Raw genomic sequence first — 14,438 nt, 5'->3', positions numbered from 1 at the left:
AAGTCATAAAACATGACAATAACTATATGAGCCATCAAAGAATGATAAATGACCACCAGATTAAAAAAGCTTCACAAATGTGTACTATGTGAGTCATAAAGCACAAGAAATCTTTATTAAATGAGTTTAAAGCATGATAAATGAAGGCCTGTTGGCCACAATAGAGTGAGTAAGAAGTTTTTTCTGCAGACTAATGATTTGCAAAGAGCAGGATGGTGCCTGCTGATCCAAACCACGAAACAGCTAGCGATCGAGAACATACAGTACATGCTGAACTGGGTGGGAATCGATAACCAGTTTCTTATAGCAACAGCGGCATTGATTTGTTTGCTGACCTTTTGCAGAAACATATGCAGATTCTTTATGGATATACAAGTCACACGTGAAACACATGCATGAAACACATCTGACATTTATTGTTTCAGAAACAATGCATATGGCTTTTATTTACAAGAGTAATACTACTGAAAATAATTGTAGAGCACATTTCCCAGTTGGAGGCGAGGCCAGTGGGTTGTGAAAAAATTACAAGCCGACAGTCAACCAAATAACAAAGGAACACAAGTTTAGAAAACGAAGTGTATAGATGAATACAAAAGTGTTCTGTTTGACCCCAGTGGTGTTTAAGTTAATCTTCTAAAAATGTCGCTGTGAGTGAAATGTCTGACATTTTCATTCAGATTCTGTATTAGCTTTAGACCCTCGCTTTTCTTTGCAATGACAAAGAATCGTTTGATGTCATCAGACCTGAGCAATCAAGGGGAGAATCTTATTACTCAATTGCTCTTTGAGCTCAGCAAAGTGCATGTTAACTTCAACTACATAGCCTGGACGAGTTAGGTAAAATAATGATGACCACAACCAGTAGCACACAAACTGAGCTGTCTTTGGAGAAAAAAAAAGATGGACCTCGCCTCGTTTTGTTTTGTTGTTTGTTTGTTGTTGTTTTTTTTTGGGGAGTTTGTTGCTTTTTTGGCACACAAACCGCCAATACTTTTACAGGTAACTTTAATGAATAATGAAATGATGATAATTCAAACTTTAAACATCTCTACCTCTTTCAATTATGCTCCCCTAAATCACATTGATTTAAAAGTAGACCACAATTTGATGAAAATTATGGCCACATCAAAAACAATTTTAGTGATGACATTTTTTTCAATTGTCCCATGAAGGTTAAAAAGCAAGTCTTTGTAGTATACATTCTATGATGAGTCGGTGCCTTAACAATCTGAAGTACAGTAAATGTGCTGAAGGCAGAAATGTTTATGGTGATTCCAGAAGCTAGCCTTTTGTGCCAAGGCTATAGAGCCATAGAAAAGATGTGAAGAAACCGATAAAAATCGCCCCAAATGGCTGTAAAGAGCTGTATCCGTGGGGAGGTTTAAAGGGTTTTTCTCCTCCTGCAGCGCAACACCAGCAGCATGACCAGCTCCACGAACTCGCCAAGACCCAGGACTGATGCTCCGATCCAAAGGCCCAGAGTTCCTCCTATGTCCGACAAGAAACGCTCGACCTGAAGAATATAAGGGAATTTCACCTGGTATATCGTTTGCCTACCTATGACAGGAATATAGCAATATGTCCTTAAATATCAACCACGGTGACAATAAAATAATCCCTCAAGAAGATAGGATACAGTAGTTCTTTTAAATCGTATTCTTCCCAACAATGCACGTTCGCAGTGAGACTATTGAAAAGTCCATGAATGGCTTCTAAGGTACAAATTTTTAACTAACATCGCATTATTGCAACTGTTTATTTAATCGTAAAAATGCTTTTAGGCTACAGATCAGGTCGTCCACATAAATTAAATTACTACTCATTATTATATACTCACGTCGTAGGAAGGTTTCTGTATCACAGACTCATAATTAAGTCTTTCAAAGTAGATCACCAGCTTCGCAAAAGACAACCTGCAAGTTAAAGACAATAAAATAGAAGGAAGTTAAATTTTTTTGTCTACAAGAAAAGAAAAAAATATGAAGAATAGAATAGTATCGTAGTGTCGAAAGACGGCAAAAATATAGGTAACGGTCAAGGACTGAACCAGAGGACAATATATTCTCTTGGATGTGTTCAACCCGTAGTTCAAATGTCAGCTGCATTCGTTCTCTTACCTACGATCTTCGAAGGCTTCAGAGAAGTAATCGTTAGAAGTGTTACACTTGACACTTTTGTTGTTCCTTCTGCACACATCTTTTTCCAGAGTCTCCTGCACGCAAGCAAATCGGTCACCTGGTTTAGTTTTGAAAAACGATGGGTGCTAGTTTTCTTAAATTATGTATTACAAATAAGGACTGCAAAAATACAATCCAGACCTGTTTCAGAAAACGATTAGATTGTCTTAATCAAGACGAATGTCATCACCCAGTCATCACTATCAAGACAGCGTTTGTATCTACTCAAACTGTATCAAAACTCTGACCAGCCACTCACCTTAAAGAACAGTAGTGGTATCACTTTAGACCTCTAGGGATTTAACAGGTTCTTTAAATTGCAATTTTTGGTTCATTGCCATCAAGAGTAATTAAAAAACCCATCACCAATTTGTTTTCTCCGTCAGTTCGTGATGGTGTTTGTAGGATTAATACTGTAAAATAGTATTCTGTATCGCGCTCAACCCAGTCGTTTGAAAACAAAAATTACACTCGGACGGGCATTTAAGAAACACAATGAAAATATCTTAACAAAAAAACATTGTGAAATTTGTTGTCTGCTTTGGACAACTTCTTGTTCCATGTCTTGAGTTTTACAATATGTGGTTTTCAGTTGTGCACCCTTAGTGTTCATCCTCACCAGGTATTCAAAAAGTGGCCACCTCCGACTTGTGATGGTTGTATCATATACCTGTTCCCTGAAAGACGAAGAAACAGCACTTATTCACACATTTTTTTTCAGCTACACAGACATTTTATTCTGGGTTGAGAAAAAGTCAACGATCTGGGGTATCATCTTTCTGCTTCCAGAATCTGCTGTTAGGACTTGTCTTCCTCCACAACAAACTCTCATCAAAAGACTTTTAAACAATTAAACCTTGAGTTGATTACAGCAAATCACAGTGCTGATATTTAAAAAAAATAGGCAGAAAAATAGTCAGAAGTATCAAGCAAACCGTTAGCGAGCTCCTGATATTCTGTCTCGCGGTAAGTCGCTGCGATCTGCGCGGTTCGGACACGATAGGGACTCATTTCTGGTACTGTCATCTGACACCACAGACACTGTTACTTCTGGCACCACAGGCATTGTCACAAGAGTTCTGTGGTGATGGTTTGGAAGAGTAGCATACCACCCTGGCGTTTCCTCTTCACTGTCGTCATCCTGAAGGTATGGCGCCTCCCGCAGTTGAATGTCCTTTATCTGGGAATATACCAAATGATCGTCTAGGTACACAAGAAGGACTGAAATTAAACAGTTCGGCATGGTGGTCTGCATTAACCTCTGGAAAGTGGCTGGTGTGGACGTCAGACCCATTGGCATCCTGGAACGGGCGTGTTGCCAGCGGCCCTAGCCAGTCCTTTTGTTGACAATGTCTTCTCAAGATGAGCTTCATGCACGGCTGCCTGTACTGCCTGCGCCACATCTGCGGTAGAGTCCATTATCCGATCAAGGACGTTCTTCCCTAGTAGAAGCGACACGCGCCTCCTGCGCTCACTTGTGACCACATCGACCAGGTCCTTGACCACCAGGATAGGAACGTCCTCAGACGCTGGCCGTAAACATGTCCACCACCGCCACTCCTGAGTTTGTTTTAGCTGTAAGTCCTGTATGTGCCCTCGTGCCCACTCGTCAGTGACCGTCGTTACCTCACTGCCGGTGTCGAGCAACGCCATCACTCAACTGCCATAAATGACAACCTCCGCCGTCGGACACTTTCCAGTCAGGCCAGCTACACTTTATTTCCCTGTCATCCTGTTCCGGAAAACGGGGGTAGTCACTTTCCCTGACCGGTCGGGCTGCAGTCCTCCGAGATGGTGTCAATCGCCGCCACTTCGACGCTCTGCGCCGCCTTCTACCTCGCCTGCTTAAATTCTGGAGCTTCGCGGCGTATTCGTCGACCACCTCATCACGTTGCTGTGGCACTGATGTCGACATCCTTCCGTTCGCCGTACGCCTCCACTAGGACACCCAAGATCTTTCTCGGCGTATCTCTTGCGTCATGCGGAAGCATCAACACTCGACGTCTGGCAGGTCCTCCAGCGAGCTCAAGATGTAACCACGAGCCGCATTCTGACACATCGGGTTTATGGCGAGAGCTAACTCGACCTCTGTTTCAATCTCGTCGACACTCGTTGGTCCACCGGCAAACTACTGAAAGCGGACTAACTAGTATGCTCGTAGAGCCTCTGCCCACCCAACGGATAGCATCATGGTCCTCTCTATGTACTAATCTTCTGTCGTGGGCTTCTGCCCGTGATGAACAAATGTTTCTTTTTGTTCAGCAGTGCTTTTAGGCCCTTGGTCACCCAAGGTTTGTTGTTAGGATAAACATACACTGCCTTGATGGACTGGTGCAATCAACACTATTTTACTCCTCACTTTTACTCCTAACTGTTTGTTAAATGTCTGTATGGGTATGTGAGCAAAGACAAATTTCTGTCCTCCTGGGCAGACAATAAAGTCTGTTTTGATTTGATTTGATTTGATTTGATTTGATTTGATATATCTCGTTATCAGGACCCTCTACATGTGAAGCTACTGATGTCTATGAACCTCATGGAGAGCTGTCCACAGAACATTTTGAATGCATGTTGTAAGAAAACTTGATGACGGAAATTTTGTCGACTTTTCTGTCTAACAAACCAAACGACCAGCCATCTGCAGGGAAATGTTCGTCTTACATGCATGGGGTGCTGCACGTGCAAGCATTGTCGCCCTCGTCGTGGTATTTCTCCTCGGCCGCCCACACACATTTCCGATCTGCAATGGGGCATTGAAACAAATTCACGACAATGATGAGCATTTAAACAAATTCATGATTTGCAGTGATCAGAATTGAAACAAATTCACTATTTCAATGATCTGCATTTAAAAATCTATTATCAAAATATTAGCAAATACTCGTTTCGACTCAATTGTCCTAGACCCTTAAATAGCTGTAGTCTTGCTTTATTGACTGTCGGTGTTTGTAATATCAAGCCTAGTTCTACTGAACAAAAGAATCACTGATGAAAATCACACTTTACATATGGTAAAATGTCCGATGCAAAAATTTAAACGCGTTTTTTTTCTATATTTTTACCTGCTTTTTTGCATTGCCTGTGGTCATCTCTGGTCGAATTTTCCAAGGGATGCGAGTCATAATCCTCCATAATTTTCAGACACCGGCATCTGTCGTGTATCAGAGTTTGTAGGCACTCCTCTCTGCAGTGCTTGAACAACCAAAAAGCACACACGAATGTCGGCGATGCCAGGTCGCAGACTTTTCTGATTACATTGCAGATGATTTCCATAGTCACCTTATGGGCAAACGATTCTCTAAAGAAACAAAGCACTTTAGAACAAGAGAAATACTTGAAGACAACCAGAAGGTGAATCAAGAAACTTACTCTGATGGTGTACTTGTAACCAGTCAAGAGCTCCAAGTTTTTATCTTCTTTACAGTCCCCGTACACTCCCCCCAGTCTGCGTACCTGCGTCTGCGTGTTAAGAGATAACAGTGTTTTTATCAACTGTACTAGTGAGACAGCCATTCTTGTACAACCATCACACATGTTCTCTGTGGTGTATAAACTTAGTACCGGACTGTAGACAAACAAAGCTTCGACATAACTGATAATTCCACGCCCCACGGATACTGAGTCTCGTGCACAAACTCTCATCCATGTATAGCCTCTCCTTGAAAGTATTACAGACTCTATCACTCACCCTCCATCCTCGCCCTATTCCCCATTTTTGCTTCTGCTCTGTTTAACCCCTTCCCCATTTCTCTATCGCTCTTCATTTCTCCTTTCTCTTTCCCCCTCTCCATATTGTCTGTCTCTATCGCCTTCTGTGTAACCTCTCTCACCTCTTCTCATTTATTTCTTTCACAGAGCTCTCTCCTCTCTCTCTCTTTCTAAATCTGCGCGATTCGTTTTCTTTTTATTCTCTCTCTGATCTGTCCTCCATTCTCTCGACTTTTTCTTTTCCCTTGCTCTCTCTCTCTCTTTCCACATGCCCACTCTCTCCCTTGACTTCCTATCCACTCTCTGTCTCTCTTTCTCTTCATCTGTCTTCATGGAGCTGACCAGCCGTAGTCCAATGTTGGTCTCCTCGCCAGCTGCCGCCGTGAAGCCCTCGCTGGTGGGGAAGGGGCGGGTGTGGCGCTCGTGCAGCACCACGCGCAGGCCGTAGGCGGTCTTGTGCGTCTCCAAAAATTCTTCCGTCTCCAGATTTAGAATCATTTCCAGGCCTGTGTGTAAGCGAAGAATGGTTTGAGAAAAATGTTTGTAAGACTAAACAATTGAGCACAGACAATTCAAAAGAACAATCATTTGAGAAAAAAAAATTGCGCGACTACATACAATTACTTTCCCGTGAAGGGTTCTCTTAAAGGGTTACACTCTACTCAGTCATGAGAAAAAAACATTTTACATCTCGATAGTCTTTTAAAAAGGTCCTGAAAGAAAAGCTACAACATAGCCAAACTGGGTTTTCTTAAGAATGCCATTTGGCCAATATCACTGGAACAGGCAAAGTTGAATTGTGAAAATTTGATTCAGTTTGGTTTAAGAAAAAAGAAACCCCAGTGAGGATAAGAAAAGATAGATGAAATGACAAAGACAGCTAAAAGGGAAAAAAAAGTGATTTAAAAGGTGTCGACATGATATTTTAAAGATTTTTCGGAAAAATGTTTCCATTCAAAATCAAAAATGAGAAGTGTGCAAGAAAAAGTCGTCCTACTATGCACTGGTCCACTTCTGTTAGCCTTTAACCACGGAGATGATATAGTGTAGCAATTTCCAAAGCCGGATGACAGAGTATGTGTGAAATTTCTGAAGAAAAAAAAGTTTCGATTGGTGCTGCTAGTAAGACACCAGGATTTTTTGTCATATAAAAGTGACAAAGTTTACTGTCTCTTCTTGATTAACGACTTGTCCATAATAAATTTAACTATTGTTTATAGAGACTGACCTTTCACTTATGACAGCTCCTTGAGCTTGTATATTATATTTAGTACTAAGAATTAATTGATTATAAAATGGACACCAGTTTGTTTTATCAGAAATAAATATATGCAATGCTTATGGGCAATTTACCTCTGAAAACTAGCAAGGGGATGTGAAGGTTTAAAAAATGATTGTAAGCAATATTCCAAGAAAATGCTTTGTGAAATATTCAAACTATCCCGCGTGATGGCGGGTATAAACATTTTGAAATGGTCTGGCAGTTGATCTTACAAGTAAGTACACTTGTGTCCCAGCATGTAGCAACTGATGAGCATATCTTTAATCTGATGACCGGCAGCGATGCGTGTTTCCCTGCGGAATAAAAATAATAAGAAACCACACATTCACTCAAGCACACGAACGCAAGCACGCACACAGAGAAGGAGGAGAAGAGATCGAGATAGAAGAAAGGGAGAAAGAGATTGTGATAATGACAATAAAATTCCTTTTTACGACGATAAAAAGATAAGCAAGTCAGTGTGCTTAGTCTATAAATGATGGGGAAAGTATATACTAATCTACTAGACTGCAATAATAAAGGGCATACAATGAAAATAGAAGAAATGGGTAAAATAGTGTAAAATGGTAGCTTAGCTATATTTAAACATATTTACAACCAATTTGGCTTGAAAAGATTTGTAAGATTTTTTTTCTTGCTCTTTCAGTCACGAAAATTCTCTATTTATCATTCCCAACTAGAAATTATTCTAACAAATTAACTGTCGCGTGTCATGATTTCGTCTAGGTCTGCATTTCTCTCAGCGTGCCGGGACGCTCCTGTATTGGAGAGGTAGCTGACAGCAGACGACAGTTAACGTGTGTTTTCAGGCTATTTTTGTCCGGTTCGCGGGAAAAGGTCAAGGCTTTTGCCCGTTGTCTGTATCAGCAGCTGACGTCACGTCTCGAGAGAGCTGCTCGAGGGCTAGTCGCTGCTGGTGAGAGACTTTTTACCAAGGCGCTGAGTAGAGCGGAGAGTTTTTTTTTTTTTTTGAGAAGACGGCTGGAGTCTGTGCTGTGAGGCAAGGTGCCGGTTGTATGCTCTGCCACGACTGACCCAAGCTTGTGGACACTGAGAGGCTGGTTCTACTACAGTCAAATCTCCCTACTATGCCACCTACCGGGACCGAGCAAAAGTGGCATAGTAGCGAGAGTGGCATAATACGGAGGGTTCGTAAAAACGGCTTTATTTGCTCAAGTTACCCGTCAGTCCAAAGCTCTCAAGAATAGTCGGCTGGCGCTAGCTGTCTCCTCTCATTCTCCCCCTCACCTAGCTCTTCATCCTCCACCCCTCCCAACCACATCCGTACATCTGCATCCTGTCGCTCTCCCTCTGTCACGTGACTGTCACCCGGCCAGCGACCTACCCCCATCGCCACCCTCCACCCTCCCTGTGTGCGTGCTAGTGTCCATCCCACCTAACTGCAATGTCCCACACTACCATAAAGTATAATAATCGAGCACTGCGCGGAATTTCACAACTTGTGCCTTTTAACAATCACACAAAAGTGGCATAGTAGCGAGAGTAGGGGTGGCATAGTAAATTTTTTTTTACATTGAATTTATAGTCGGGACCGAGCAAAAGTGGCATAATACCGAGAGTGGCATAGTAGCGGGGTGGCATAGTAGAGAGATTTTACTGTATAGCGAGTTGATGCCAGCAGTGACCACCGGGACTTGTGGAAAGTGCGGAGGGTGGCGGAATGACAGCATTCGGCTGTGACATCCAGTGTCTACGGGAGTGTGCTTCCGTTTCTTCTCGGGTTGACCGTCGGTCATTAGCATAAGCCGTGTGGGCTTTTTGTGTATATCCGGGGTGCACGTCCTTGGTGTGTATTTACTGTGTACTTCCTGTGTATACGTGCTATGCGTGTGTGCCTTGTGTCCTGACTCCACGCCCTTTTGTTCGACTAGCATTCGTCTGAGATATAATCAACCATTCTGCACTTCATTTGTGACGTCTACGTCTACGGGTTCTACACCTGCATTCAGAAAGGGAACTGTACTGTGAACAGCTCCTGAGACTGTGTACTAAGCGCCTCAAGCCCCTGTTCTGTGTTAAGAATTAAAGACTCAGGGGGAAACTACGTTTAACTGACTGTACTGGGCCGCGGTGCGCGGTTTTGTTTTTTTTTTTTTTTTTTTTTTTACTGCTGTGTTATAATTTGTGCGCGCTTACGCTTTGTTTTTATTATTATTTTTTTTTTTTTTTTGTTGTTGTGAGTAATCGCATCGGTATTTTCTTTTTCTTGGTTGTATTAGGTATTTGGGTGTTTGGATATATATATATTTTTTTTTTGATTAAACTTCGTATTTGTGTCGTTCTTTTCGTCTTTGTCTTGGTCTTCGCTTGGGCACGGGTTCGAGAAGTAAGTCGCATCCTGCCTCCGGCTGAGTGACTGAGCGTGTGTGGCCTGCTGTGTGAGTGGCCTTGAACGTGCTCCGTGGACGCTGGGGGGTGGTACGCGACATTAACAATCCGATATTTAAAGCACTGGTCACTAATAAAAAAACTAACGAAGGTCTGAAACTGCTGTGAAGAGGACTGACATGACTGATTGACTGATACATACAGTTGGCATTGACAAAATGTACATCACCCCTACGACCTGTCTACAACACCTGTACCTTTTTTCCTTTTTCAAGGCATTGAGTATCAGTTGTCGGCGCTGTAGGTTCTTGGCCACACTGTCTTCCAGCTGAACTCTGCAGTCATCATCGTAGCACAGCCACGTATACTCGAGGTCGTCATCTCTTTCCTCTTCATCTTCTTTTTCTTCTTCTTCACACTCCTCTTTCTGAAGACACAAAGATAAACATATCTCAGTGCATCACGAGAATACAAGGCGTCCGTTTCTTTCACCGTTTTCTGAATTCAATTTTCTTTTCATCAGCTCCATTCTTCAAAAGCGCAATATTTGCACCACCTATGAATCAATCACTCACTCACTCACCCAATCAATCAATCAATCAACACTATCCCCGTCATTATCATCATTAATAATAATTTTCCAAGTGCTTTGCCTGGCCTGTTGCTATTTTCATGACTTCGATGCTTTACATTAATTCTGATCGGATAATTCAGACGGTTTATGGTTGTTGTTCCTCGCTTCCTACTTTCAAACGGCCCATGCAAGTAAAAACATCGAAATTGCAATGTCCACGTGCTGCTATGCTAGATTCTAACATTTCAATGTCTTCTCACCGCTACGAGGTACGGGAGACCGAGGGCCTTCATGGCTCTGCAGGAGAAGGTGGTGGAGAGCGACCGACGCACGACGTTCTGATTACAGATGGTCACGGCGGGAAGGGCAAGAGGACTAAACCCTAACTTCACCTCAGTTGTGACAGGTCGGCTGAAGAATTCCTGAATCGAAATTTTTGAGTTGTTCTTTTTTTTTTCTCAAACAAGTCATTGGAAATACATGGATTAAAATATTTCCGCTCTGCTGTGGTTTACAAGTTGTGGTTAGCTTATAGAACATTCGAAGAAGAAAAAAATGATATGAAACAGTTCAGTCTCTGTTTATGATGTGCTAGTGATTGAAATAGAAATATCTAATGAAGTAAGCCAATTCGATATAACACAACGAAAACGGCTGTCTTGATAATAGTTTAAGAAAAAGAAAAACAAAGCGAGTAAAGCTAAATGTTTGTTGTGTGGTACCATGTCAACATTCACATCAAACAAAACCCAAAAATAAACTGTGATCTGCAGAATGGTTTAAGAATGGTCTAAACACTTTTTGAAAAAGATTTTAAACATGAAACAAATATTTGAGATGATCAAGACAGCTTAAACCGAAAGAATGGTATATTTCGTCTCTTTTATAAAGAAACTAAGGGACTCTCAAAATGGCAAATAACGGTTTCAACAAACGGGAAAATCATTTAAGTAAGTTGTTTGAAGTTCACGTCTATCTCACCTGAAAAAGTCCCTTCAGTTGTATTAACAGCATTACGGTAGCAGTAATAAACAGTAATATCCAGAGCATCTGTCAATGAAATAAAACAATAAATACAAAACAAATACCTTTACGTTCAGAGACTAGCTTTAAATTATGGATTTATCAATCTCCTACATTTACTCTGACGTGTTGCTTATTCGTGTCATTTTTTTATATATAATTCCAACGTACATGAGCTTCAGAAATAGTATAAATGCTCTGTGACAATATTGTCAGAAACACTGAAATGGTAGTAGTAGTAGTAAAGAGATATCAGAGAAACTGTACCTTACTCAACCAGCTATTAGCCCCGTAGATTTTTCCTACTCCGTGAAAGACAGATGTTTCAGCCATGTAAGCCAAAAGGTGTTTCATGTTGATTCTGTCATCACTTTCTTCGATTACTGCCTCGGAAGGCCACCCATCAAATTTTTTGTCATTTTCTCCACTGGTAGAAGCCTGTCAAACGACAATAGCAATAATTCTGTTGTATTGAGATCTGGTGATGGTTTGTGAGGAAAACATCTTTCTGGACAAGGCAGATTTTTCTGACACTTTCAGAAATATCAAAGCTTGCGACTGTAGTTTTTTGTGTCAGTATAACACGTGAGAATATTATGTAATGCACGACAATATAGACATCCGACCTGCAAACATTTTTTTTATATATTTTCTTGTGATGAACAATACCTCGCCACGCTTGGCTTGATCATGTCTGTTCATCCAGACCGCGTAAATGGAGTTTAAATGCTCCTGCGATTCGGGACTAAATTTGCTGGCCATTGATGAGCATTCGTGAAGTTCTTGTTGAGCCCAGGTCGTCGACTTTTAAACAAGTCTTGGTGCTGATCTGAAAAATGGTGGAGTTGTTGCGAAAATTAACCATGTACCAGGTTACCAAAGAATTTGTTGAATCACTAAACTTTCTTTGCTGATGAGCCCTTTTAAGAGGAATCTCGTTCAAAGTATTTGTGCTAAAGAGAATATTAATGATTATTGAATAAACACAATACTAGCATTATTTTGGATGAAAGAGAACGCTCTAAAATGTTCAACCAGAGAAGAATGTCAGAAACATAGGCAAGCTACTAATTTTTTTTTCCATTTTCCCTCTTACATGATAACGTTGGATTAAGTCACCGCATGTATCCCAGCAAGCAGTCGGGTCCTAACACCAGTTATTATCTGTATATCAGACATGGAGCCGGAAGCCTTTTATATGATTATGCAAATTTAGGGTAAAGGACACAAAAAGTATATTTTCTGCCAAACTGCTAAACAGCACTAGAGGGTCTAAAAGGTCTAGTTGGGTGAAATTTGTTTTCCATGGGCTGGCTAAAGCTCAGAGCAAGATTTTATTTCCTCAAATTTAAAATCTGACCTCTGTGTTGTTGACCTTTTTCTGCATGGGGATGTCCCAATATCGACACAAGGGAAGCGTGACAAACAAAAACATTTGCTGTCATTAATTCTAGTTCGATATATTTCAATGTACTGCGAATTTTTATTTTAAGAAGACTATTGACGTAAATTGATCCTCCTCTCACTACTGACTCCACTGAGGGCCTCGCCAGAAAGCATATTTTGTTTTTCCATGTCTTGATTATTAATTTTTTTTTAAATTCAGGTAAGAATTGTCATATTATCTCGCAAATGGGACAGTTTTCTCTCAAATTTTAGGAATTTGTATCTGATAATGATTTAAACCAATTCACTGGAAAATGATTTTGCAGCCGGGTAGGTCTTTAATATAACGAGGGATCACTCGCCGATGGCGCAAGCAAATCACGTGACTCCGGCGGGCAACACCAGTCGCGTGGATCAGGTCGACCAACTGCAGGCACAGTCGGCGCTCAAAGACAGAAGAGGATGCTGCACACGGACACAGTCTCCGCCAACACAATTCAAATACAGCAGAAAGAATTCAGGACACAAGACAGAATTTGCCTTTATTATTTTAGATATTTTCCACTTTAAAAAGTGTGAAGTTTTGTTTTGTTTATGTTTAATTTTGCAAATTAAAAAGTTGGTTAAAAGTTACTATTTTTTCAACATAAACGCCTTAAAGTAAATACCCAAAGCATGTTTAGTCTGTATAGCTGTTGTTATGTTTCAGTAAGCAAGTCACTTAGTTGGCTATTACTTTAATGCCCGATCGTGTGGTTAAAAATGAAGACCATCTTTCAGTCTTTTCTGTCTGACATCCTCAACCTTCTTTTCAAACAGAGTATCTAGCTTCCTACCGGCCATTCGTTTCGTTATCTAAAGAATACGTATTCATTTAACATAGGATGTCTACTACTCATCCAGTTCTTGTGTAACTGAGTGTTTTCTGATATTTAAAAAAGAGGGAAATAAAAGAAACAATTAATTTTTCTGCATCCTGGGAAAGATATCAATCGGAGACTTGGGTTTCATTGGTATTTTTGACATTCTTTGTGGATTTTGTTTATTTAATCATTGTGAGCAGAAGAAAGTTTTATAGTAGTTTCATTCTTCCAATTTATTCTTCTCCATGTTGTACAGAAGTTGGGAGAATTTCACAGAGTACACATCAGTATCCACTCTTTCTCGGGAGCGCATACAACAGTTTCCGCCAGCCTATCACGCCAGTGTGAAGGGAATGACCCTTGCTGACACTTTCTGGAACCAGGAGTGGGGTGGGCAGCGCGCTCGTACGGGTACCAAGTCCCGAGAGAGTGTAAACCTAACAGGCAAAAATAATAATTTATGTGCTCGCAAAGGACTGTAGAAATGTGATGCTTAAAATTTCATTAGATCGATGTCTGTTAATAAGGATGAGTGAGCACTATTTTAATAACAGAGTGAGGGAGGGAAAGAAGGGGAGGGAGTGGGAAATAGAGAGAGAAACTCAAACTCGACTTTTCAAATTGTCCACATGATCACAAAGCAGAAATTGCAGTAAACTATTGAAGCACGTGACTGCTTGGCACTGATGTCAAGTCTATCTCAGAGACGACATGTACCAATGAAGAAACTGTCATGGCGTCACCCAGAGGCGACAAAGGCCGATGATAGAGTTGATGTCAGGAGATGAAAAACGGGCACAAGCAAGTAAACAGTCGAGCACAATGCCAATGACGACATGAAAAAGTGCAGGTCGGTACAAGAGCTACTACAAGCACTATGAATTCAAGCAGAAAAGAGAAGAGCTGTCCCCCATCAAGCCTGTCAGGCGAAGAGACAAGCGAGGACCATCGCGTCACCGGATCGCCCTGAGAGACCGAGGGACCCACGGACCTACATTTTAAAGGTCCATGAAGAGAACGATATGACCTTTGACCAAGTCGTAAATATCACCAGACTAATTGACTGATTTCAT

The 14,438-nt window shown here is 41.1% G+C and overlaps 1 protein-coding gene across 1 annotated transcript; it reads right to left on the bottom strand.

The window, feature by feature from the left end:
* Positions 1–96: 96 nt before the first annotated feature.
* On the bottom strand, positions 97–12,268 carry LOC112574222 (acid-sensing ion channel 2-like). Its single transcript, XM_025255126.1, has 16 exons — positions 12,213–12,268; positions 11,786–11,945; positions 11,384–11,554; positions 11,075–11,143; positions 10,354–10,515; positions 9,777–9,946; positions 7,383–7,463; positions 6,886–6,977; positions 6,231–6,394; positions 5,550–5,639; positions 5,243–5,372; positions 4,842–4,920; positions 2,800–2,857; positions 2,121–2,215; positions 1,841–1,916; positions 97–1,516 (listed from the first exon to the last, which is right to left on the bottom strand). Exons 2-16 carry the CDS (start codon positions 11,876–11,878, stop codon positions 1,385–1,387), a joined length of 1,662 nt encoding a protein of 553 aa, XP_025110911.1. The 5' UTR covers positions 11,879–11,945; positions 12,213–12,268; the 3' UTR covers positions 97–1,384.
* Between the last annotated feature and the right edge of the window lie 2,170 nt (positions 12,269–14,438).

The sequence above is a fragment of the Pomacea canaliculata genome, linkage group LG10 (assembly GCF_003073045.1).
Source record: "Pomacea canaliculata isolate SZHN2017 linkage group LG10, ASM307304v1, whole genome shotgun sequence".
Lineage (NCBI taxonomy): Eukaryota > Metazoa > Mollusca > Gastropoda > Architaenioglossa > Ampullariidae > Pomacea > Pomacea canaliculata.
Note: the sequence above shows the minus strand (reverse complement) of the source record. Positions and strands in the feature narration are given on the sequence as shown.

Bases quoted from the DNA above. Each gene is read 5' to 3' on its own strand.
- LOC112574222 (XM_025255126.1), bottom strand. From the start codon at position 11,878: ATGGCCAGCAAATTTAGTCCCGAATCGCAGGAGCATTTAAACTCCATT. The intron at 10,516-11,074 runs GTGAGATAGACG...ATTTCGATTCAG, and splicing joins AACTGAAGGGACTTTTTCAG to GAATTCTTCAGCCGACCTGT. The intron at 6,395-6,885 runs GTAGGACGACTT...GCTTACACACAG, and splicing joins CAGAAGTGGACCAGTGCATA to GCCTGGAAATGATTCTAAAT.